Raw genomic sequence first — 24,501 nt, forward strand, 5'->3', positions numbered from 1 at the left:
AGAGGCAAATCTGCATGGACTTGCTTTGGGTAGTTTAAAGACAGTACTGGCTTATATAGAGTTCAGATGCTAAAGCTACAGGTATATTATTGAGAGTTTTTTTAAGATTATTTGTCCTAGGGTAATACTGTAAGTAACATAGATGAAAATCAGAAACCTGGGTAACTTTCTCTTCCCATCATATTACTCATTAGGCAGTAAGAAGGTTGTGAGAAACCTTTGCCTGTAACCCATCCTATAATACAGCTTGCTACCAGAAATCATCTCATGGTAAAACTAATCATTTTTTTTATTACTGTTAGTGCATAGGTGGGTAGGACAGGACAGGAAAGACATGGACAGAACAAAAGCGCTGGAGCTTCTTTAATTTGTTTTTGGCCCCTGTTGCAACTTCTCTCCTCTTCATTCTTTGCCCATTATTATTATTATTATTTGTGTTATCGTAGTGCCTAGGAACCCCAGTCATGGACCAAGACCCCACTATGCTAGGGCCTGTACAAACACAGAACAAAAACAGTCCCTTCCCCACAGGGCTAGCAAAATAAGTGTAAGACAAGAGATGACAGATTGGGGGGGGGGGGGGTACAAGGAGATAATATTATGATATGAGTCAGCATGATAAGCTGTGGTCTCCGCTCAGCTATCCATTGTCAAGTTTTTTGTAGGCCCACACCTTTTGAAATTCACCTAACCCAGGGCAAATCTCCCAGCTACAGGAAGAGGTCCCTGATGTGCACTGATCTGTCTATATTACTGCCAAAGGAATGGAGCATTTTCCTGCAAATGGTGCTCCCTGTATTACAATATCTGTATAGAAGGCCCCTTGGTCGTTGCACATCAGTACCCAGTTTTCTCTGCTGGTGTCTATTTCCTTGTGACAGATCCTTCTCCTGAGCTCACCTGCTTCTAAAGAATCCTCATCCTGCATTCCTCTCAAGAGGGCAACTCACTTTAAGGTAATCTCCCAGTCAGCTCATTATGGATTGAGATGGGTTAAGTACAGCTCTTATGATCATGCCTCAGTTAAAAGTTCAGCAGATGGTCTCTAAGGACTCCAGTATATTTGTTGGGTGTGTAGTAATAGCAGGGAGGTGTTATGCAGACATAAAGTTTGGCAAAATTGTGCTTAGTTGGTTCTTCGTGTTACCAGGCAGCAGAATGCTACTTTATGAAAGGCCTAATTTGAGAGCCAACCCTAAGACCTTTACTACCCCTCTCCCTCCGGGTCTGGTGGAAATGGAAGTATAACGGTGCGTCACCACTATCCAGAACCCCTAAGGGGTCAGAGGGCTCCGTATATGCCAGCACAGACCCCCCACCTCCCATTTACCCTTGTAGTGTATCTCTGGATTGTAGCCCCTCCTGAATCCCCTTTTTTATTATCTTGTCACTAAGGTGTTGATGGAGTCCACTTATTTGCTCTTCCTTTCCTGAGACTAGAGCCTTCCTCATCTCTCAGCCAGCACTGGTACCCTAGCTGTAATCATTACCGTTTCATGTACATTATAATTATATTTAAACATGGTGTCTATTTGATTTTAAAAAGCAAAACCAGATATGAACAAAAGCTTTAACTCTGATTCCCATGAAGATCCAAGATAAGGGACATTGAGCAACTATGAATGTGGGAACCTCAGCTATAAAAGATTAGTGATTTGTGTTCTTACAAGGAATTGCAGTATCTCAGTTCATGTTATTCTTTGGAGCAGACCAATTGTCCCAATTGTTCTCTCAGAAGTCTGGGTCTGTGCTGATCTCTCTCTTCCAAATCCAGAAAGTCCCATAATTTCTTATAGCAACAGAAACTTTTGCTCTTTGTCCCCTGTACATACCTATTCAGCCTTTCCTGGCTGCTTCCAAGAAACTGAATTACATCTTATATTACCTTCTCCCTAAACCAGTTTGGGAACACTTACTATTTCCTTCCCACAAAGGATTAGCTGTATATCATTCTCCACCCCTAACTGCTCTGTCAGGTTCTCACTGTCTCTTTCTGTACAGTTTTCAAAATGGAAACGCCTTCACATAACTGGAAAATGAGACTTTTATTACTCAAGTTAGTTTGTTGCCTGCTAGATAAGGATAAACAGTAACTGTTGATTTTATACATCTTCAGTCCCCAGGCAAACAGGTGGAAACTGCAGAGACTATACTAAAGATTAATACACACTTTCTATGGGACTCCTACCAAAATCAGGTAAGGGAGCGCCATGGCCCACAGAGAGGTGGAGTAGATCTATGGGACAGAACAATGGGGCCAGCTGAGACTCTCAACTAAGGATCCAGACTCTACAATGCTAATATGAAACCCAAAACTTTGAGATTTTCCTCATAAAAATTTGTATGATATTTTTTGTCTGACTTACAGTGGGTTCCTGCTCCTGTGATTTTGCAACATTGCATAATTTTGCACTACTATAAAATCACAACATGCAGGTTTTGCCAATCCCATGACTTCAGAAATAAAACAAACCCTCCTCCTACCCAAAAAAAAAAAAAAAAAAGCATGTGACTGAGTGAATATGCATGGCACACATACAGCTCTTCCAAGCAGCCGGGTTTTGGGCTGTCTTCTGATGTTTGAATGCTGAGGAAAAAGTGCCCCTTTGCAAAAGCATATTTTGGGTTAAAAATTGAATCTGAAATGTTCAAATGATGCACATCCAAACTGTGTGTATGAAACTCTCTCCGCGCTGCCTCCTGAATGACGGGAGGACCACTTGCCCCAGCATTTTCTTCTTCCGTCCTCACCACCACCCCCTCCCCTCTTCCCAAGGTATCATAACCAGCTCTCTCCCCTGTTTTTCCTGATGAACCTTTTTACTACCTCTTCCCTGCTTTTCCAGCAACTTCCCCTGGGCACTCTCATGTGACTAGGGGTAAAGAATCAGAGTTATCCTCTTCCTACTTGGAACCACCACCTTTATCAAAATAAGGGAAACATGGATGTAACTGACCCTACTGTACGGTGTCACTGAAAGTACTGCGATACCTTACAAATATTTGGTAGTGTGCATCTCACATTCTCTAAACTTATGTCAATAACCAATCCCTCTCCCTTCCCCCCCGTACCCCAAAAGAACAAACAAACCAAAACAACCTGCAAGAATAAAAATTGTGGAAGTAGATGTCCAGCAGTAAAGAGGGTGCTAGCCAGTTTATTGCACTGACTGCAGCATGTATGGTTGATTACCTACCTTGCGGGCAGGTGGTGTACATGTGCCTTTGGTGCTAGCAGCTCATAGCTCTAGGAGACTTGAGCATGGGCTCTTGAGACAGAGTGGCTGAACTGGATTTGCTAAGGGAGGCAGAGAAGTACAGAGACCTTCTGGGACACAATAGAGAAGTCCAACTCTGCCAGCCTCTATACTGCTGAGGAGGAAGAAAGTTTTGGAGAAGGAGAACATCAAACTGGAGCATGGGAAATTATTGCATGGTCAGGACCCCCCTTCTAGATGATGTCATGGTACCCTCTCACAATGAGGATATCCCTCTGGGGCAGGCTCTCTTCCTAATAACTGGAGTCAGGTAATAGTAATGGAGGATTCACTGCTTAGAAATATAGATAGTTGGGTTTGTTATAAATGGGAGATCCACCTCGTGAATTGCCTGCCAGGTGCAAAGGTTGCACATCTCTTGAGACACCTAGACAGAATTATGTGCAGGGCTGAGGAGGAGTCTGTGGTCATGGAGGTACCAATGACATAAGGAAAGGTAGGAGAGGTCCTGGAGGCCAAATTTAGGCTGCTACATAAGAGATTAAAGTCCAGGACCTCAATGGTAGCATTCTCTGAAATGCTTCCAGTTCCACATGCATAGCTAGCCAGACAGAACTGCAGGGTCTCACTGCCTGCCTGAGATTGTGTAGGAAAGAGGGTTTTTGGTTTAATAGGAGCAGGGGAAACTTTTGGGAAAGGAGGCACATATATAGGAAGGACCAGACTTGCTGGCATGTAAAATTAAAAAGGGTATACAGGAGTTTTTAAAACTAAGGGCTGGGGGAAAGCTAACAGGGACGGAGGACCACATGGTTTGGACAGAAATATCATTTAGTGGAGGCTCTATTAACAGGGATTCTTGATATCTTACGGTATGTACACACTGAGAGTGACAAATTTGCCACCAGCAGATCCATTGATCCAGATCGACTGAGCAGAAGTGAAGACCCGCTCAATCAATCTGGAAATCATTTCAATTAAATCACCTCCTCAAAAGGCGTAGTGCTGTGTTGACGGCAATGCATTTCCCGTCGGCACAGCACAGTGGAGATGGCATGCTAAAAGGGAAGTTACGAAGTCGACAGCATTTATGCAAGCTACTCTGCGTAGCTTGCGTAACTCCTGTTGACGAATTTCCAGGTAAGTGTAGGTAATGAGGAGAGGATTGACGCTGATGAAGTACAAGTAGAAGCTGAAGAGAAACAAAAAAGAGTGCCACTCAATTACATCACATGCAGGTAAGTACTTGTGTACAAATGCTAGAAATCTAAATACTAAGATGGGTGAACTTGAGAGCCTGGCCTTAAATGAGGCTATTGATATAACAGGAATCACAGAAACTTCTGGAATGGTGATATTCAATGGGAGACAGTAATACCAGAGTGTAAGATATATAGGCATGACAGTAGGTCATGCTGGTTGCAGAGTGGCACTATATATAAAAGAGCATAGGGCTATATATGAAAGAAAGCATAGCCCGTATGGCCCTTTTTCTCTTCTAAAAACCCAATTTTCTGTCAAAGAATTTGCCAGACCATTTTTGACCAGCCCCAGGGGACAGTATTGTAATTATGACATTATTAAGTTCTGTATTGTCACTAGCCCCTTCAGTCATTACCAGCCTGTGCTAAAAAAAAACCTAGTTGAGAGGTTCCTAAAGTGTGGCCTGAGGTATAAATGTAGCTTATGGATGTCAAAATTTAGGCTCCTGCATATCCTTGAAGATGTGGCATTATGGTTATTGTGCATTTTAATCTGATTTGCTGGATCTTAATGGAGGTTGTTTTGTATACCGTCTTTTAGCTTGGTTATTTAACAAAGCCTGAAGTCTGTGCTTTTTGTAGCTCCCTAAGCCTTTGCTGTGACCTTTGTACTGGCCATCTTAATGAGGAATGTGTCTAAATTTATAGTAGTGAATCAAATGCAAGTCTGTCTAGGCTTAAATTCATCCACAGAAATGCCCTTTGAACTAATCAAAAATAGGCTATAGCTTGAGTAAGATTGACTTATTCCATTGTTACTGCATTCATTGCCAATTGTACTAGGATTTTACACTGTAATCATGTTTTTGCATTAGTATCATGAAAGCTGCAGATCCTTTAAGGATAGCAGGTTCTGCATAAGAAGTTAGTGTGTTAAACAGAAAGCGCATTTCAGTTTCACACTAGGAATGATTTTCTGTTCTCTTGTTTGATGGCTAAAGACAGCTGCACACAAAAAGGGACAGCTTCAGAATTACTGGCCAATGCAATGCTGAAATCATCTCATTACAAATAGTAACTAGCCGACATTTTATTACAAGCAAAAAACCAACAGTTTTATATTGCCAAAAAAGCTCCATTGTTTAGGAGAGCTGCACATATAGCAGATGCCCATATTTAGTCAACAGGCACTTCAATATGGAGTGAAGGCAAAGGAGTGTTCCAAAACCAGGAATTTAACAGAAAAGGCTTCAGCATTGGCTCTTCCAAATGACGGCACATTCTAACCCTCCCAGCAGGGAGCAGAGATTAATCTCATATTACAACTGGTTCGGAAACAGTGTGAACAGTTTGAACTACTTTATTTTCTGTTCAACTTGAGCCAATCCTAGCCAGCTATCTTGGCAAAGACACTCCCATGTAATAAGGAAGTCAAAATTATGTTTAGTGTTTTGTTCTTCAGACTCCTTATATCATTTCCTTCTTCAAAACACTGATCATATACACTGCACTTCTATTTTGGCTATGGAAGGATAGCTGCAGTGTGAAAATTGGCTATCAAGACAAATGAACAAGTCAGAGGTAACAGTAGAAGTGATCCACTCCCAGGGGTCAGGAGAATGGCAAGACACCACCAACTTTAATACTCAGCTTTGAAAGGATAGTCCTTGTGATTTGTGCACCTGAGGAAAAGAAAAAGAAAGATTATTCTGAAATCTGAATTAAAAACACTACTCATGTTGGCATTCATGCCTTTTCTTAAGGAAGAGAAGAGAAGAGTTTGAATGGTACAAACAGTCTGCACAGACTTTAAATTCCTATCAGCCTTAGAAATATATTCAGTTTACACACAAACTTTCTCAATCCCTTTGCATTTAGGCATTGAAAAAAGTCACAGGTAGGGAGATTTTAATGCTTTTTAGATTAAGTGTTTATGTTGGTGTTGTCATTCAAATGACAAATATTTAGATTTTTCAACCAAAAAAATCAGCTTTGATGTCTGAGCTTGGTATTAGAAGATGCTATGATCTCTATAGAAGTATTAATACTTCATACTAAGCACTTCAAACTTATTCAATACCCCTAATGAGATCATGTCCATTTTTTCCCCACCATCTTTAAAATGTCTGGCAGAGAGATTAAGTGTGATTAAGTATGAAGCAAAGCAGCTTGACAGCCAGGTTCAGGACTTGGAAATTTAACTCCTAATCTTGTGTAAATTTCTTTATATTGCTGTCGCTTTAATTTGTACAGACAAATGCAAGATTGCTTGCTAACATGTTTATTGTGTTAGAATTCTATTTACAAAAACAAAAAACCTAAAAAGCTATCACTCAATTTTGAAAATTTAAGCTTATTTAGATCATATACCCATTCTTCAGAGGGGACATTAAAATGGCTCAGATTCTTACTGCTAAATTCATAGAAGGCAAAAAGCTATTCTTTAGGCTAAAATGTCCTTACTCAGAGCCCTGTGACACTTCATTTGAAATAGGTTTAACTATCCATTTAGGACAGCACCCTTTAAACACATTAAGCTCCAAAAGATCATTTCAGACAGAGAGAAATCTATCTGGGTAAGAGAACACAAGTTACTGGTTTCATTTTGGCAGCTGTTAAGTCAATTTTAAATTATTTCATTTTATAATGTGGACTGAAAACTCAACTGACAGCACAGAGGCTGATCAAGGCACCTCAAATTATAGGGCTGCCAAGGGCAATTTAATTCCTTAGCTCTTCACTGGAATTAAGTTTTTAGCATGCTAACATTGAACCATGAATTCTCAACCCTCCAGAAAGGTAGGTATCTACATTCTACTGATAAAGTGGGAGGGAGATTGTTAAAAGGGTCCATCAATATCAGACACAGTCTCATGTCAGAGCGAGGATTTGAATTAGCTGCTAAGAACTCCTATGTGCAGGTTCTTTCTTCTTGATAAATGAGTGAGTTTAAATCAAATGTAAGTATTAACAATAAAAGGTCATATATTTACCACTGTGAGGATGTTAAAAACCTTCCTGAAAAAATGATTTTTGAACAGAACTGTTTGCCAGACAGATCTTAGCCAAATTTCAGTTTGCGGGGCAAAAACCAAACCAATCAATCATGCACACACAGTTTCACCCCAACTGGCACCCCCAAATTGAAATAATTCCTGGATATTTATTTAGAAGACTTTAAAAAGCCACCTGCATAGACTACTTAGCACTCTGTTTTCAAACATTGTCACGTACGTCATGAATGCACAGGCTCTCCAGTTCTTATTAAAGGTGAGGATGGTTTCCATCTCCTCTTTAGTCAATTCAAAGTCAAACACCTGATGAGAGAAAACTTTCAGTTAGCTTTTCATGCAGTGTAGTCAAAACTTTTGTGAATCTTTGATCACCTGACTGAAAGAAAAGCTTTATAAACACTCCCAACTTGACCTGAAAAAAAATAAAAATAAAAATCAGTGCTGGTTATGAGCAATGATTGTTTTGTAAAACTGAAGTATTTCTCTTTGGATAGCTGCAGTCTATTGGTAGAAAAAGGTGTAAGCTGAAGTGACAGGTCAGCTACAGTGAAAGCTTTTGTGAGTTGTTACAATAAAGACAATTAGCAACACAGTCATCCTGCCATTTGTTCATATTCATTGACAGCTAACTCCTCTGATTGTGGGGAACAGGTTTTACTGGCCTGTTAAGAATACAATGCTTGAAAACTTCAGCATTCCAGTTAATTCAATGAGTGTGTTCTCACAACTTGTTTGATTTGAATAGTTTAATTTAAAAACATAAGAGTTTTTTTTAATTCACTGGTAATTCAGTAAAGTGCCACTGAATTAAGAACAATTATATGACAAACTGTGCAGTTAGTGTGTGTGTATTTATATGCAATAGAGACTGGATCTTGGTAAAGGAAAACTATTTTCTTGACACTGCTTTGTACTCAGACTTTTTGTGGCACACGACTCCACTCAGGTTTTAGGAAAGTTCTGTCTGCCAGTTGCTCGGCACACAAGAGAGAACAGTAACTAGGACCATGAACAATCGTTTTGTGCATTTATTTTTAGCCATTTCTGCTCACTTTTGCCCTTAATTCAGACTTGTTAGTTTAACCTTCAGAATACTGTACATAAAGGTACAAAGGAAACTTCCACTTCCCAGGTTACCCTCAAATAAGGAGTAGTGAGAAAGTATGGCTATCTTCTACATAGGAAGTTTGGACTCCATCTAGTTACTCTGATTCAAAGCCAGCATTAATGTTATTTGCAATCTTACCTTAAAATTCTCTTCAATGCGATGTTGCGTAACAGACTTGGGAATCACAATCACATTTCTCTGGATATGAAACCGGATCAGAACCTACATAAACCAATCAGCAGTGTTACTTACAAGTCATTCATCACCAGCAAGAGACAACCTTCCTGTTCTAAACAAAGAGTACTATTAGGCTAAGATTCAATATACACAAAGATGCAGTTCATCAGAACCACTCCATTTCTACAGCACTTCTTTTCATCACTGGAATACTTAAGGCCAAGCTGACACTTATTGAACAGCAATGAGTTGAACACTGGTGGCCAGGTGAAAGATGGATGTTTCATTTCCTGTTATCCAGATAGTCTTGTCATCATTAATTCCTTATCCTTACAATCAGGATTTTAAAAACTGAGATTGCAAAGGCTGCAGAGTCTACACAAGATTAGAATGCTGCAACAAGATGACACATTATAAAGGACGCAGCAGCTATCATGCGGAGACCTCATTTTGCCATGCACAGGTACCTGAGCTGAGGTTTTGCTGTGTTTAGCTGCAATCTCCTTAATCTTGGGGTCATCCAAGAGGGTAGGGTCCTCTGGTTTAGCCCTGTAAAAACCAAGAGAGAAAGAAGGTTAAGGGTGGCAAGTTTTCATAAAATGACTACATACTAAACAGAAATGTATATCCATTACAACTGCATTACTTGTTCAGCTTGCCTCAGTTTCAAGTTCTACATACACATTGTCAGTATCAGGTGACTTAAGCTGCAAAGCACTCTTACCATGGTCTGTCAGGAGAGCCAAGGGGACTGTATGCTGTCACAGAGATCCCTTTGGATTGGCAATACTTAATCAGCTTCTCCTGGGTAAGGTATGGATGGCACTCAATCTGCAAGCACAAGAACATAAATTTACTCAGAGGCAGACTGTACTGCTGTGTTCCACAGATCACTTCCTATTCCAGGTACAGGAATATCTTTGTTAGATTGACAAGTTGTGACTAACTGTGAATCCTCTGTATAATGTTATGCAACTTTTAGTAGTTTGGTATTTTATGAAATTTTCTTTTGTTTTTGTTTTACCAGTTGCATTTCAGTTATTAAAGGATTTTGCAAGGCACAGAAGGGGATGGGGAAGACTATACCTCACTTATGTTTTAATCATCTACTTTGTTCTCCAAAGATTTACAAAATAGTCAGCCCCATAATTATGCAACTGAAGCAGTACAATGAAGTTCATATCCAAAAGAACAGTATAAAATCAGATTAATCTAGCTGAAGTGAAATTCAAATGAGCAGGTCTATTTCTCCAATTTAAAGTTTGATTGTTTATCTCCCCTAATTAAAAAAAGGCCAGATGTTTTGGAAACTACTGAAGCATCAATACTATGAACTATAGTGTTCTAGACCATTACTTTAGAATAACGTAGGACAGTTTTGATGTTAAAGGGTAAGGTAGTTTTCAATCAGTTAGTTTATATGGAAGTTTCAATACTGGATACTACTGTACATGAGTGCTCTTGATGAAAGTGGCCCTATTTTAAATGCTGCATCCAGAATGTAAATACTGAACACAATTTTACACATTAGATAGCTGTCCACTACATAACTTCTTTTCTAGGCATTGCATGTGTGTTCCTGCCATTAGTTTTAATGGGATCATCATCTGCACGTCAGGCAGAGTGAAGGAAAGAATACAGACCCTGTAATGTTGGATCCACCACATTCTGGTAAACTACTGCAGTACGACATACAGAACCACCATGACTATTCCAATGTCATGAGGGCACTGGCTCAGTTTGGACTATTGAGGTTTTGGATAACTGAAGGGATTTTCAGGGTACCTACATGCTGAGGAGCATAACCTTGTTTCAGCAGCAATGCTCAAGTAACTGAATCCGTATGGTCACTCAAACCACCTGGATTGCTGCTTTCAGACGGATGGCCTTTGAATCTCATGTTGCTAGCAAGTGGACTAAGACGTTTCACAAGAGGCGGTTGCAGCCTGCAGTTTTATTTATGGTTCTAGCTGCGTTGCTGTTATGAGATGGTCACATGGCAATTTCCCAGAACTCCTAAAATAGTCTGGAATATTAGTCACCATGTAGTTTACGGGTGGGTTCAGCTGGATAGATGCTGCACGGCTATTCTGTTTTGGCAGCATGCAGAAATTCAGCTGCTCATACAGTATATAAATGAAAGTGTCTGGCTGGGCTGCCCCATTCCACAGGTGCCCAACAGGCAGGGTTTTGATTATACTTAGTATGAAATGTGAACCAGAAACATTCTGGTTTCTCCGACATGACTATAGACAGGCTCCTGAGATTTTTCTTCAGAGCTATGCTATTCCATTTGTTACAACTGGCTCAGGGTGAAAGGCCTAACTATTTTAAGCAACTGCTACCCACTGTATATAGCAATGAGGGAGTATTTGGGTTAAAGGAAAAGCCCTTCCATCAAAGACTAAAATTAGGTTTTTTTCCCAAAATGAATTGCAGATGGAATGGTTCCTGTGTGTTGACAGAAGAATGTTTGAAGATATCTACAAATAACTGAGTGGGAATTTCATCCTCTAGATTTTATGGATTATTGCGCTATGCATGCACCACACATCTATTCCTGGGAACAGATACCCATCAGGATTATTTCTGTTTTACATTAAACAGATTTCCAATAATGTCTTATGAAGTAACTTGCTACAGAAGATGTTAAGTAGGCCAAGGAATATCAACACCAATTACTGTATTTATTAATCAAAAGGAAAATATAAACAGAAGCAGCATTTGAAATTGAGCTTTTTTCCCCCTGCCATGTAGTGGTATGAGGAATAAATGAATTCACCCTATTTATCTCCCTTTGAATTAAATACAATAGTCCTTTGCCCTTCCCACTCTCTACCACTCTAAGTTCTATGATACAGAAATTCCATTTCCCCCAATTAACATTTCCCCCCTGCGAAAGACCTATTCTAAAATATTTTGTATTGATCTTTGCTCCTTTGATAGAGAATCATTACTGAACTTGGATCATTTAAACCCTGTTACCAGAGAGGTGATAACCACAATCTACTTATTTTGCATTTGAGATTTTAAAAAAAGAAAAAAAAAAACAGTTGGGAAATTCAGTTATTTTTCCTACCACAGCCATTACTTAACCCCCTACTTTATACTGTAGCTGTTTCTAGTAGTGAAAGTATAGGCAAGATGCCTCTGTTATAAATACTTGTATTCTCACATAGGACTTGACCCTGGCAACATCCTCTGAAGTCAATGGGAATGGAAGGTGCTCAGCCCCTTGCAGGATGGTGCTCTTAGCTGTCTAAGGAGTCGTCTACATGGCAGCAGTGCAGACTACATGGGTGTGATTTGTAGCACATGCTAACATGTTGCGCTCTAACTGCCCTGATTAGAACCTGTTGGTGAGGTTGGTAAAAAGGAATCTAGTTTGCATTGAGGTAGTCCCATTTCAAGCAGGATTACGTTAACATGAACCAGGTACACCTCCCCTCTCTGTGCCTCAGTTTCCCCACTGTAAAATGAGGCTAATGATACTTGCCTCTTTTGTAAAGTACTTCGTACTTTTCATCAGTAAATCACTGTAAGAGCTACATATTTATTATTAACATCCATTGCCTCAAGTGCCCCTTCAGAATTCTCGAAGGATTGAAAATGCATTCTATGCCTACTCTGTTTGCCCACTCCCTCCCACCCCACCGTACGAGAGAGAACATGATTTGATCTGCAGGAACTCCAAGACACTGAGCTGATGCCATTAAGCAGCTTACCTGGTTGTTGGCAGGCTTGTATTTTAACCCAGGCTTGTTCAAGATTCTCTCAATCTGTTCATGGTTAAAGTTGGAGATTCCAATTGCTTTCACCAGATCTGAATCCACCAGCTCTTCCATAGCCTAAGGGTACAAGAGAATCTGAGTCTATGCAACCAGATACACAAGTCAGGGCCTGAATAAGGCATTTGTGCTGTCAACATGGTTTATTTCTTTGACGATAACCAGTGACAGGACATTTGATTGGACTTGACATATGTTCTGGAGTCCACCAGGGAAAAGGGATGCAGAGAGAACAATGCTTTTCACTCTTCTGCGATTTCTTCTCTGCCTTTGAGAGTTTTTATGCATTTTTATTAATCATAAGTTAGAAGAGACCTGTGTCAGATAACCAATTATTATGCCAGTGTTGGGTTATTCTCAAGATTATGGGTAGTAAAACCTACAATTCTCCTTTTACTTCTGCAAGTAATAAACAGAACTGAGAATTTTCACCAAATGTTAGAACTTCAGGTTATTTACTTTGACTATGTCCACACCTTGTATGTTTGTTAATATTCTAGCAAAGAAGCTTTTCTAGCCTGAAGTTGGAATCTGAATGAACTGAAAATTTACATTCAAATTTCCTGTGAGCTAAGTTACCCAAGGCAGCCAGTCAGGGAACAAAAATATCATCTGATTTACATAAATAGTGCAAATTTTGGAATATTTACATAGAACTATAAGTGATCTGCAAACCAAAAATTTAGGTGTTTACAAATAATGTTGAATGAATTATAAACGCTTTGCAGAGAATTCAAATACAAAGAAGGATCATCTAATTCACAAAACCAAAATGAATCTCAAACTGTAGTAAGACCCACCTCCCAAGTGTCCCGAATATCTGTGCTACTGGGCAAGACCATGCCTTTCTCATCCACAGGAAACAGCTGCTCTCCAGCCTGTCAATGCAAAGCAAAAAAAAGTCTGAAATGTTCACTGTTGAATTTTCTGCTGAAAGACTAGAATTCTAGGTGAGTCAAACTCGACTCAGATTCTTTATAGTAGCTTGAACTCTTAGGAGAGAAGAAGAGGACTAGTAACTCCTGTTTAAGTAGTTACCTGATTCATTCTGGCAAGCTCTCCCTCCTCCCTCATGCTACACATTCGCCATTCCAGCCAGAGAATCCACCCTCATAAATATGGTTAACTCTGGCTGGTCTGCAGTCTAGTAATAGATCCAGCAAAATGTATTATGGTCCTAAATAGGATTGAGTTATAGGTCTATTACCTATGGGTGTAGCAAAGCACAGTTTTTACACATTGGGGACCCAAATGGGACATTACTTTATTAACCTTGTTTTATATTTGACTATATTTGTTGCATGAGTGATGGTGTGCTGTAGCAGGCCTTCAGTGGAGACTATGTATAGATTGCAGGGAATGGGAAAGAGACAATGGAACAGACAGTGTGTAAGTTACAGTCTATGGTCTTGCTATTATTAAAAGCGCCACTGCCTAGACTCCTTTAGAGCCTATCTATAGAATGTGACACCAGAACAGCTTCATTTCATCTGCTTTGTCCACATTAAAAAACAGTGAAAGGAGACTGGTGAATGCATTTGGAAGTTGAACAGAATATTGAGGGCAGGTATTTTTATCAGGCTCTAACAGAAAGGAAGAGCCAAGACAATGTTATACTTATGAAATAAACAGCAGGATCTTATTCAAGGGATAAGGCAGTATGCTGCATTTTATTATGAATACAAAAAATATTTAAAAAAACAATTGCCTAAAACACACTTCCACACGGTTCTGCAAGACAGATATAATTATCAGCCTCTATGTTGCATGAGCTGAATCACTGGCCAGGTGACTCAGACACTAGGATGGAGCCAGGCTCTGTCGGTCGTGACACGATGCTTCTTGGGATTTGCAGAACGAGTCCAAAGTCCACGTTTCTTCACCCCATTTTTATACTTATTTATTTTCATTTGGGTCTATGGATTTTGCCATGTTAGACAGGTTTTTGGTTTTTTGTTAATTACGTTTGCTATTACAAGCATGACAGCTTTCCATTATCCTTTTATTCTGGTCTTACACTTTGTTTTGTTCCCGTCTTTGGGTGTTAACTCCTCTGTGTTTTGGGGTTATTTTGATTTTTGGCCATTTGGGTTGTAAAATTTCTTTAAACAAAGCATCTTTTTCCTCTCCTGTCCTTGGAGGCTGAGAGCTATCACCTCAGCTATTGCCTCCTCACCATTTTATCAAAATGAGACAACAGCTTCAATCGCATCTTTAATCAGCATATGGGCTTTAACCTGAAAAGTTGCCACTTCTGAATGCCAAGGATTATGGCACAACAAGGCTCTTATGACAGATGGTAACTAGAGGTTTGTACTGTGCTTAGGGACTCCAATGGCAAGGGGTGGGTGTCAGAGAGAAGAGAAACCAAGAGCTTATTTCACTGCCAGCTGCTTAACTAAGTGTTACTAGCAATACAGAAAAACTGACTTATTGTTAAGAAGCAAGGATACAGCTATCCTTCCCATAAAGAGGAAGACAAGCCATATGTCAGCATGCAGTATTTGTACAGAAGGAATTGGTAATCAAACAGTTAAAGGTGTAAACTGGCCTGTCATGATTTGATCCCAGGTTCATCTTGCCTTGGATCAACAGAGGCAGGGAATGTGATAGAAGCAGTACACTCAACTTCAGGGATGAAAGCCTTGTTCATGCAGCCATACAGTAAAGCTGAACAAGCAGCATAAAGAGTGATGCTGAGATACCCTCAGGGAGGACTGAATTTCCTCCAGGGTAAGAGGGTTGGGGCTGTAATGGGATAGTTTACCAGGAGGACAGTGCCTCTCCAGAATCTGTCAAGGAGAAACAAGAGTGTTAAACGTTACAGTACCTTAAATCCCAAAGGCCAGTGAATGAGATATAGATCCAGGTAATCCAGTTTCAGTGCAGCAAGGGTCTTCTGGCATGCTCCCTTCACCAGAGATTTCTCATGGAATGTGGACCATAGCTACAAAAGGAAAACCAAGCAAAGCTGTGACCTCGCACCAAATGCTCTTACAAAACTCTCCCAAGCAGGAGAAAGTCACATTACACCTACAGGAGGTAGGTCTGGGAACATTACCCCCATTTACAAGGCTCAGTCTGAGCAGAGAGAGGGAAGGTTTCTTGATGCTAGTATTTTCAGTAGCAGTTTACCTGACAACATTGAGTTCTGACAGATTAATATGGTAACAAAATTTCTCCAGTTAAAGAACCAATAAAAAGCCACTTATTGCAAGGCACAGTCTTGAGAAAAAGCAAAAACTGAGTGCTACAAGGTAAGGAAGCTTTCCAGCCATCTGCGTCCAGAAGCCGGAAGATGGGAAAAATCTCCTGCACGTGTTTGGCAAACAAAACAAACAGTCACAAGACAACCAAGATTGCCAACAGGGCTGCAGCAAGTGCCTTCTGATTTGATGATGTAATTTAAGAGCCTAGATAAAGAATGGTTTCATACACATACAATGCAAAAAAATTATTTGGGTCCCCATGTTTTTGAATTGTCACATGGGCCTGGATTGACAAAAGCACTTAGGCACTGAAGTCACAGCTTTAGGCTCCACTGCGACCCAGGAAACTCCTGCCAAACCCAGCAGTCACCCGAATCCCCTTGGCACCAACATTTTTCAGGCTAAAAGTTCCCTAGGCATGGGCCGCAGGCATAGGCGTGCGCAGCACATTTCATTAGGGTGTGCGCCCAGCCGCAGGGAATTTTCATTAGGGTGTGCACCCAGCCGCAGAGCTGTCAAACTCAGTTCCACCGGCGGGCTACATTTGAATTACCCGCCGGCAGAATTCTCGCCACCTCCTAGTCTCGAGAGAGGGTTTTTCGGCGGCAGATCACGGCGTGTTCCCATCCGTTGCCCTGTCCGCTGAGAAAACGCGTGCCCTCCACGCTTTCGGCGGCAGCTTTAAACGCTGCGAGAAGGGCCAGATAAAAAGATATGTTTCAATCGCCTGCATTAGGTGTGCCTGGGCACACCCGGCACACCCCGCGTGCATGCCTATGGCCACAGGTATGGTAGGTCGCCACATGCATGGGCCAAGGTTGGCCCCGTCTCTTCCCTTTTCCACTCCACCCCACCCTTCTCCTCCCTGCTGCTTGGTGTGTGCGGGGTTCAGAGCACCTCTGGACACTGCTCCAGCAGGCTGGCCAGAGTTCGGGGCTGCGCGGGTGGAGGAGAGCAGGGGGGAATGGGCGAGGCCTTGGGCAGAAGGGGTGGGGCCTCCTCGAAGTGGGGGTGTCTCTCTCCCACCTAAGACCCAGAGCAATTCACAAGCCAGGAGAAGACACAGGCATTTGTCTGCCTAAATCACATGTGGGGCTCAATCTGGCAGGCCTGTTCAGAGGCCCCATACCAGACTGGGTCCAATTCAAAAATCTCACCAAGGAGGTGGTGGTGCCACCACCTCATATTTTTAGCCTAATGGTTAGAACACTCCCCTGGGACGTGGAGGACCCAGGTTTCAATATCATCCCCTCAGGCTGAGGGGAAGATAGGATTTGAAGTGGTGTCTCACCTTTCAAGAGAGTGCTTAACCACTGAACTATGGGATATTCTCCTTCAGTCTCTAAGGAAGCTGTTCCACTTTGGATAAATAAATGGAAAAGTGATTGGAGCAGAAGGACTGGACCCTAGTCTCCCATCTCCCAAGTGGGTGTCCCAATGACCATGCTACAGAGTCATTCTTACGTGCACACAAAAAGGAGTCCCATAGTTCAGTGGATAGCCTGCTTTTGAGAGGTGGGAGACTCCTGTTCTTCCCCTCTGCCTGAGTCTTCTATATCCCAGCTGAGTGCAGTAGCCACTGGACTAAAAAGTATAATATGGACAGCATCACAACCACCGCCCCTTTGTGTGGAGTTAGGCACCCGCTTAACTAATTCCCACAAGAAGCAGTTTAACCGGCTAAGCTGCTTGACCCCAAGACAGCTGTTCCCATTTGCCAATCACTAGCCGAGAGGGATGCCTATTTCAGAAAGAGAGACAGAGTTTAGCATACACATCTCTCAAAGAGCATCTCTCATTGGTTAGATTAGACGGTTCCCCACCTAGCATGCTGTCTTTTGTGAATCGCATTCTTAGGTGTGTATATCTCTCCCCATTCATTGTATAGGAGCCTAGGCACTTAACTCAAGCTTTATGAATTGCACTGCATTCCTGTGATTTCCTACGTGTTTGCAAGTTAGCATGGCAATACTGAACTACCTTTCTAAATATAGGTCACAGTCTCAGCAAGCTATAACCTGGTCCTTCTTCCAGTGGCAGAAATGGAAGGAGAGCCAAGTGGTAGCTCAATGCAGTTCCCCCGCCCCACTCTAGAAGTTGCACTGGAAGTGGGGGCATCTTGTAGCTCGTAATGCCCACCCATGATTTGAGGACTTCAGTCACTCAGCCAGAGTTTAGGGGTCTGTTACAGGAATGAGTGGGTGAAGTTCTGTGCCCTGCACTGTGCAGAAGGTCAGACATCATGCTGGTCCTTTCTGATCTTTGTGTCTATAGGTTCTTACCTCAAGTCCAGCTCTAGGTTCTAGATTATAAATCAGCATGGCAGGCAAAAACAGTTGTCCCTTTATTCCTGCCTCCATTGCTGGTACAGTCACTAGAGACGAGCCACTCCAAATAGGAGACAATCCAAGATGCCTTTTATCCTTCTCTGTGCATGGCCTTTATACTCATATCATATGAAACATGTGAAGCAGGAAACGAATCAAGGATGAAATGTACAATGTCATGAATTGCTTTATCCCACAGTCAGAAAGGAGGGAAATGTTTGATCTTCCTCCAGCACCGTCAGTGCACTGAATCAGCCCCATGAGCTTGGTCTTCCTGCCAGAGCCATACCTTACTGACGACAAAGAGGTCCTCCCGTTTCACAGCCCCTTCCTTGATTTTCTCCTGGATCCCATCCCCTACTTCATTCTCGTTCTCGTACACGTAGGCACAGTCGAAGTGGCGGTATCCAATGTCAATGGCAGCCTTCACAGCATCTTTTACTTTCCCTGGTGGAGACTAAAAAAATAAAACAAACAAACCACAGACACTCTAAAAATATCCCATTTCCCAGCTGGCTAGAGGCTCAAGAAACACCAATAAAGTTTTTCTTCCATGGTGTTCACTTTATTGTCCTGATTGCAAAGTGCCCAGATGCTTTGGAGGTGCTTCTCTGTGGTCATTTAGTAAATGTTATCGTCTGACAATGACTGCATCCAACAACGCATCTAACAATCCAGACTTCATCTCACATGGTTAGGTTAGCGCAACAAAGCTGCCTCACACATGGCTCTGCTCTGGAGAGCGGTCAAGAAGTGATTTCTATGTGAGAGGGCTCTTTCGCAACACCCTTCAAGTGGTCATAGTAAAAAAAGAGTTATCCTGGGACCTAACAGAAGCAGCATCCCACATGAGCATATGGGAGACAGTGTGTTGCATTAGGAAAGGCAATGGACAGAGTCAGGTGACCCAAATTCTGTGTGATGCTGGGCAGACGGCTTGACCTCTCCTCTGTCCCTCAGTTTCCCCATCTATAAAATGAGAATAGTAATAAACCACGTTCTTAGTAAAACGTTTTTCAGCTCACTGGACAAGCAGTGCTATAGAAGAATAACATATTAATGATCACTTAGGGAACCATCCCACAACAGGAGAGGCTGGGGAGATGCAGAAGTTTCCGACCACTAAAAGATTGCTATCACCATTCTGAAAATGGCAGATTTTATACAGACTGCTCTTCTCCTCCATTTCACCCAGAGGGAAGGAAGATTTCAAATGTTGTATGAAATGCTATAAAAAGAGAGGATGCTTAAAGCTAGTCTAAGCTCCTCAGAATACACTTACGTATCAAGGATCTGCCCTACTGTCTTGAATCCCTATGCTTTAGGCATGCAGCTGAGATTGGTCTTCCCAGGGAAATTGTTAAGCATTTTTCCCAGCAACCATGTGAAGTGATCTATTCATCCTAGGACAGCTGAACTATTGCAAATCAGGAACTTGCTACAGTACCAGAGCTACCACTCTGTGCCTAAGGGCACATGGCTAGACAACAAGATGGAGACCAGTCCACTGACTGACATCCATGAACCAATATTAGATTTCAGAGTCTGTAGTGGCGATTAGACAAAAGAATTAGAAGGAGAACATTTTGCTCAAGCAAAATCAGACAGTGTCTGCATGTTTGGGTAGTGAATAAAAGTCACTGCTGATTGCTCTTTGATTTTGCTTCAGTTCTGCTGGTTAGAAGTTACTTGAAATACTGAGTTCACTTAAAACACTAGCTTGCTGCTCTCAAGAGGTGAAAATGGGGCCTGGATGAGGCAAGTGCTCTGCAAGGGCAGTATGTGATCCTCTGCCAGTGTGAGGCCAGCAGGTAGGAAGGGGGGAGAAAGAGACATAAGGAAATTATTTACATGAACACACAGTGGCCACTATGACATATTGTTCTGCAAGTCACCTATTGTATTCTACTGTAGCATGCTATTTGAAATAGCACTTTACAGGATCCTATGAGACATTGCTCAGCTTTGTGAGACCACATAATGCAGAGGTCTGTTGTAATGCCTACTTATATAGGTATACACTTTGAAATTGCAAGTCAGGTTGGAGTTTAGGCTCTGAACCTTCCTCCCTAGGCATCAGAGCCCAAGCACCAGCCTGAGCTGCAACTTTGAAGCACTGTCTATACAGCCATTTTTAGAGAGACACCGTGAGCCTCACTACCCTAACTCTGTCAGCTCAGGCGGGCAGGCTCGCTATCACAGGCCCTGTAGACACACCTTAGGTTAGAGATACCCAACAGGTTAAGATCTGGGATCTGCACCTTGCATTAACTTAGTATCGGAAATAGCATGTCACAGGATAACAAGACCTAGGTTAGTTTTGTGCAATGCAAAAGTGCTTTTTTTAAAAAAAAGTAAGAACAGCTCTATTTATCTCTAAATCTGTCTGGAACATAATGATTTCAGAGATCGAAAGCATGATTAAGTTCGATGACATTTTCGCAAGAGCCACTGTCACAAATCTGATGTATCTCCAATAACTGCAATACTGCTTTGCGTTTCAGTAGGACCTTCCAAGAGAGGATACTCTTTATGAACATTAATTAATCCTCCCAATCCAACCTCAATCAATCCTCTCAATTAATCCTGAAAAATAAGTCAGTAATATCCCTGTTTTACAGATGAAAAAGCAAGGCATAAACACTTTCCTCCAAATCACACACAACTCTGAAGTCAGAATTCAGAGCAGAACTAGAAATCTGAACTCCCAGCTGTATTAACTAAGATCATACTTTTTTCAGTTCCCCCCCTCCCACTTCTGGATATTGTATGTGTTGCTATTTGTACAGCATGTGGTAGGTGCATAATAATGTACAAAAGCCAGATACTCCCAATGCAGAATTATCTAGAAACTACCCTTGTACATTATTTCACTTTCAAAGTGATACTGACAAGCCTCATGATGCTCAAAAGGATACATTTTAAAAAATACAAGTAATAAAAAAAAAATCTAGGGCCAATAGAAGTCTTTTTTTTAAAAAAAGTTAAGGCTAATAAAAACAGTTTAAACAAAAAAAGTTCTCCTGCACGGTCTGAAACCCAGGCATTGCAGGAGAGCCTAAAAGTGAAACTGACTTCAGTGGTTTTCAACTGATTTTCATTCAAACAGTGAGAAGTGCTGAAAGGAAACGGAGCAGTGAGAAGGAAATTGAATTTTTAAAATTATTTTTAAAAATAGTGTGAGTTGTTAACACTTAAGCGAGGTAAAGAAATTAGGCCAGAATACAGTCATTTTTAAATTGACAGGCCTCCTTAAAGAGGCCCGTCAAATTTCCTGGACAAATATTGAAGTGAGAAGTGCAAGAAGCCTTTACACTCTTCTCAACCCCACCCCCCTGTATAAATTGCACGACTTTAACACCAGGCACCATGTGTCCAACAACTCTCAACAGCCAGGCTCAAACCCAGCTAATGCTGCGTATGGAAGCGCGACAACACAAACTGTATGTTACATAACGATCAAGAGCGATTGAGGGCGTGGGCAGTAGGAAGTGCATGCAGACACCCCGCACACACACACACACACCCCGCATCCCAGGCCCTGCAGACGCAGCACCGGACAGGGGGACGCTTTCCGAGGGGGAAAACAAATCTCGCCACTGCAAGACCAAATTAGCAGCGAAGGAACTAGCCAGTGCTCAGGGGAGCCGGCCGGAGCTGCCTGCCCTAGACCAGGAGGCGGGGAAGCACTAGCAGAAGGCGGCAGCTTTCCCCACACACTTTGCAAAGGGGGGTGCCCGACCCAGATGCACACAGATGGGCAGGTCTGCGGGCGGGGGGCCGGGCAGTGCTGGCCGCTTGGTACCACGCGCTCCGATCCATCCCGCCTGCCGCACGCGCTGTACCTTCCAGGTGCCCAGCCCCAGGATGGGCATCTTCGCCTTCGTGTTCAGCACCACGTAGGTCGCCATGCCTCCCGCTCTCCGACCCGCCCGGGCGCCTGGGCTGGATGACGGCGGGTTCGCGGCCCGCAGTAGGATAGAAAGAGAGCGAGCAGCCACCACCCCCCTTAATAGAGCCAGGCCACGCCCCAGCAGCTGCTCTCCGCCGGGGAGAGCAGCTGAGACTGGGCAGCGGAACTCGGTGCAGAGCAGTAGCGACTTGTCTCCGCTTCTGCCCTGTGGAAAGCAACAGAGCCTCCTCCCCCGCTGCTATAGCTGCGCACGGCTCAGCGTGCGCCGGCCCGGGCCTCCTGGCAGCATTAGCTGCAGCCGCTGCTCAGGCCTGGCCTAAGTTGCACGGTCCAGTTCTCTGCTGCTGGGATTTTCTGCACAGAGCGATGCAGAGCAGCTTGCAGACTCCCTGCCTCCCTCCCCCAGTTGACTCAGATCTCAAGGGCAGGCAGTGCCCGCTGTTTTCTGCTGGGGAGAGGGAGAGCCAGCGCTTTCAGGGCCCTGCAGTGTGTGAGTCTAGCTCAGTGTTTCTCAATTGGTGTTCTGCGTGACATCTGGCCACCGAGAGCAGCTGTTCTCCGCGCCACCGAAAAAGGAAAGATGTCCCAGTTTTTTCGGCAGAGGGTATCGAATATTGGTGTAATTTGCCCGCAGAGTCTAAAGGGTTCTGTGGGGAAATTTAATTGAGAAACGCTGACCTAGTTGCTTGTATATAATTTGCTTATTTTGACACTTTTTTTGGCCCCATATGTAAAAATACCATTAAGAGTTTGGGGGGTTCTGCAATTATTTATCGAGTTCAAAAGGGTTCCGTGGCCAAATTTAATTGAGAAACACTGGTCTAGCTATTTGTTCTGGAGGGCATGGAGAGAAGCGTAGCCATCTACAAAAAAGCTGAGTGGGCTCCGGGATGAGCATTGCAGCAACATTGAGGGGAGGCAGTGGCAGCAGCAGTACTGTGTGTGTGTGTGGGGGGGTTAATCCCTTGAATCTCCATCCCATTACACGGATACAGATCAAATACAAAGGAAGTAGAAACTGGAATGCGATGCATCATTAATGTTCTGCACCAGGGGATGAATGGAGGGAGGTCTGCTAATGGCTGGCTAACCTCTTGCCACTCATTATTCCTCCGAGACCTACATTTTCAAAAGTGCCATCTCGTTTTAGGTAACTCCATTTTTGGGGACCCAATTGTAGGAACCTCCTAATCTCAAATTAGGACCCAAAATCAGGGGCCACTTTTGAAAATTTGAGTCTGGTAGAGGCAGTGGCTAGCCTGCTGCTCCTTCACTCTTTTTGTGCTGTCCTGTAGCAGTGGCAATGAAATGTAGCTGCTGCTTCCGAAATGACATTGCTCTGGATTGAATTTTATCTTTTAAAAACTGTAACAAAATCCCTGGTCACCGCGAATTTCTCAGTTGTCAATATACTGCACAGCTTGGTTGCTCAGAACTTCAAGGCAACAGACTGCAAGAAGAGGTGTTCAGGCCACTAATATTTTCTGGGCAGCATGAAAGGTATTGCCCAGGCTGATTCAATCCACCAGTCCAATGCAGGTGTCCAGTGCTCTATAGGTTTAAATGCAGCTCACAAACCTGTTCTGTGTAGGAGGGATGCCACGCTTGACCAGCGCCTCAACACGATCTGTCCTTGTATTTTCATCTTGCATCATTACCACAGCCCTAATGTTACTTTTTCTTTGCAAGCAGTATAGTTGACCGAGGAAAGTGTGGGAGCAGGAGTGGGAGGTTGAGAGAGAAGATGTCCACAAAAAGAATCTATAGTTTATAGAGAAGCCCACAGTATGATTTTTTTAAATGTGTACACACAGTTCTGCAACAGTCACTTTAAGAAAAAGGGTGAGATTTTAATAGCACTAAGCATTGGCCTCACTTTGCTCCCACTGAAGTGAGTGTTGACTTAGAAGCAGAGCTGGGTCTACACCGAGCACCTTCCCAAATCCTACTCAAAGGGCTACTTCACCACTGCATTTCTTCCCCTTTTTTTTTTTTTTTTGCTGTTGTGATGCCATTAATTTTAATGGAGTTACACTGATATTAAACTGGAGTGATGCAATGGTGAACTGGGCCCTAAGACTGCTATAGCCTCCTACTTTCATCCTCGCATTGTGTAAGTACACTTATTTTCTCATTCATTGAAAGCCAAGTTAGTGCAAATTATACTTCTCTACACTTAGGTCCTATTTCTGACCATTTTGCATCTGGCACGTAACCTATACCACAGTTTACATGACAGTTAAATTTGGCCTCGCCTTTTGAATTTAGCTATAAACTAAAAGGCACAGCCCAGTTGTGCAAACAAAGATAATAACTTTTCTTCCACTCCCAGACTCAGGCAATCCTATTTATGCTTGAAATGAACCATTTAAAAATCAAGCAGGAAATCACTAATGCCAGGCTTCGTTTGCAATGTTTTATTAAACCTTCAGAACCTTTCCTGAGCATTTCATTTCTTATCAAAATGATAATGACTCACTGTGGGTAATTCTTTTCATGTTTGTACAGTGCTTTGACCATGTAAAGCAAATTGCTAAGTATTATT

General features: G+C 42.4%; 1 protein-coding gene across 1 annotated transcript; it reads right to left on the reverse strand.

Annotated features, from left to right (window-relative positions):
- Positions 1–5,495: 5,495 nt before the first annotated feature.
- Positions 5,496–22,059, reverse strand: LOC137160574 (aldo-keto reductase family 1 member B1-like). The gene is made up of 10 exons (XM_067559117.1): positions 21,889–22,059; positions 18,333–18,500; positions 15,338–15,454; positions 13,308–13,385; positions 12,445–12,567; positions 9,444–9,550; positions 9,187–9,268; positions 8,681–8,764; positions 7,655–7,737; positions 5,496–6,102 (listed from the first exon to the last, which is right to left on the reverse strand). Exons 1-10 carry the CDS (start codon positions 21,952–21,954, stop codon positions 6,060–6,062), a joined length of 951 nt encoding a protein of 316 aa, XP_067415218.1. The 5' UTR covers positions 21,955–22,059; the 3' UTR covers positions 5,496–6,059.
- Between the last annotated feature and the right edge of the window lie 2,442 nt (positions 22,060–24,501).

Source organism: Emydura macquarii, unplaced genomic scaffold, assembly GCF_026122565.2.
Source record: "Emydura macquarii macquarii isolate MOO-44397 ecotype Brisbane River unplaced genomic scaffold, CSIRO-AGI_Emac_v2 contig_2205, whole genome shotgun sequence".
Lineage (NCBI taxonomy): Eukaryota > Metazoa > Chordata > Testudines > Chelidae > Emydura > Emydura macquarii.

Coding starts and splice junctions, on each gene's coding strand:
- LOC137160574 (XM_067559117.1), bottom strand. CDS start 21,954: ATGGCGACCTACGTGGTGCTGAACACGAAGGCGAAGATGCCCATCCTG. Junction 15,455..18,332: donor ACCTCTTTGTCGTCAGTAAG/GTATGGCTCTGG, acceptor TTCCTTTTGTAG/CTATGGTCCACATTCCATGA. Junction 9,551..12,444: donor ACAAGCCTGCCAACAACCAG/GTAAGCTGCTTA, acceptor TTGTGCTTGCAG/ATTGAGTGCCATCCATACCT.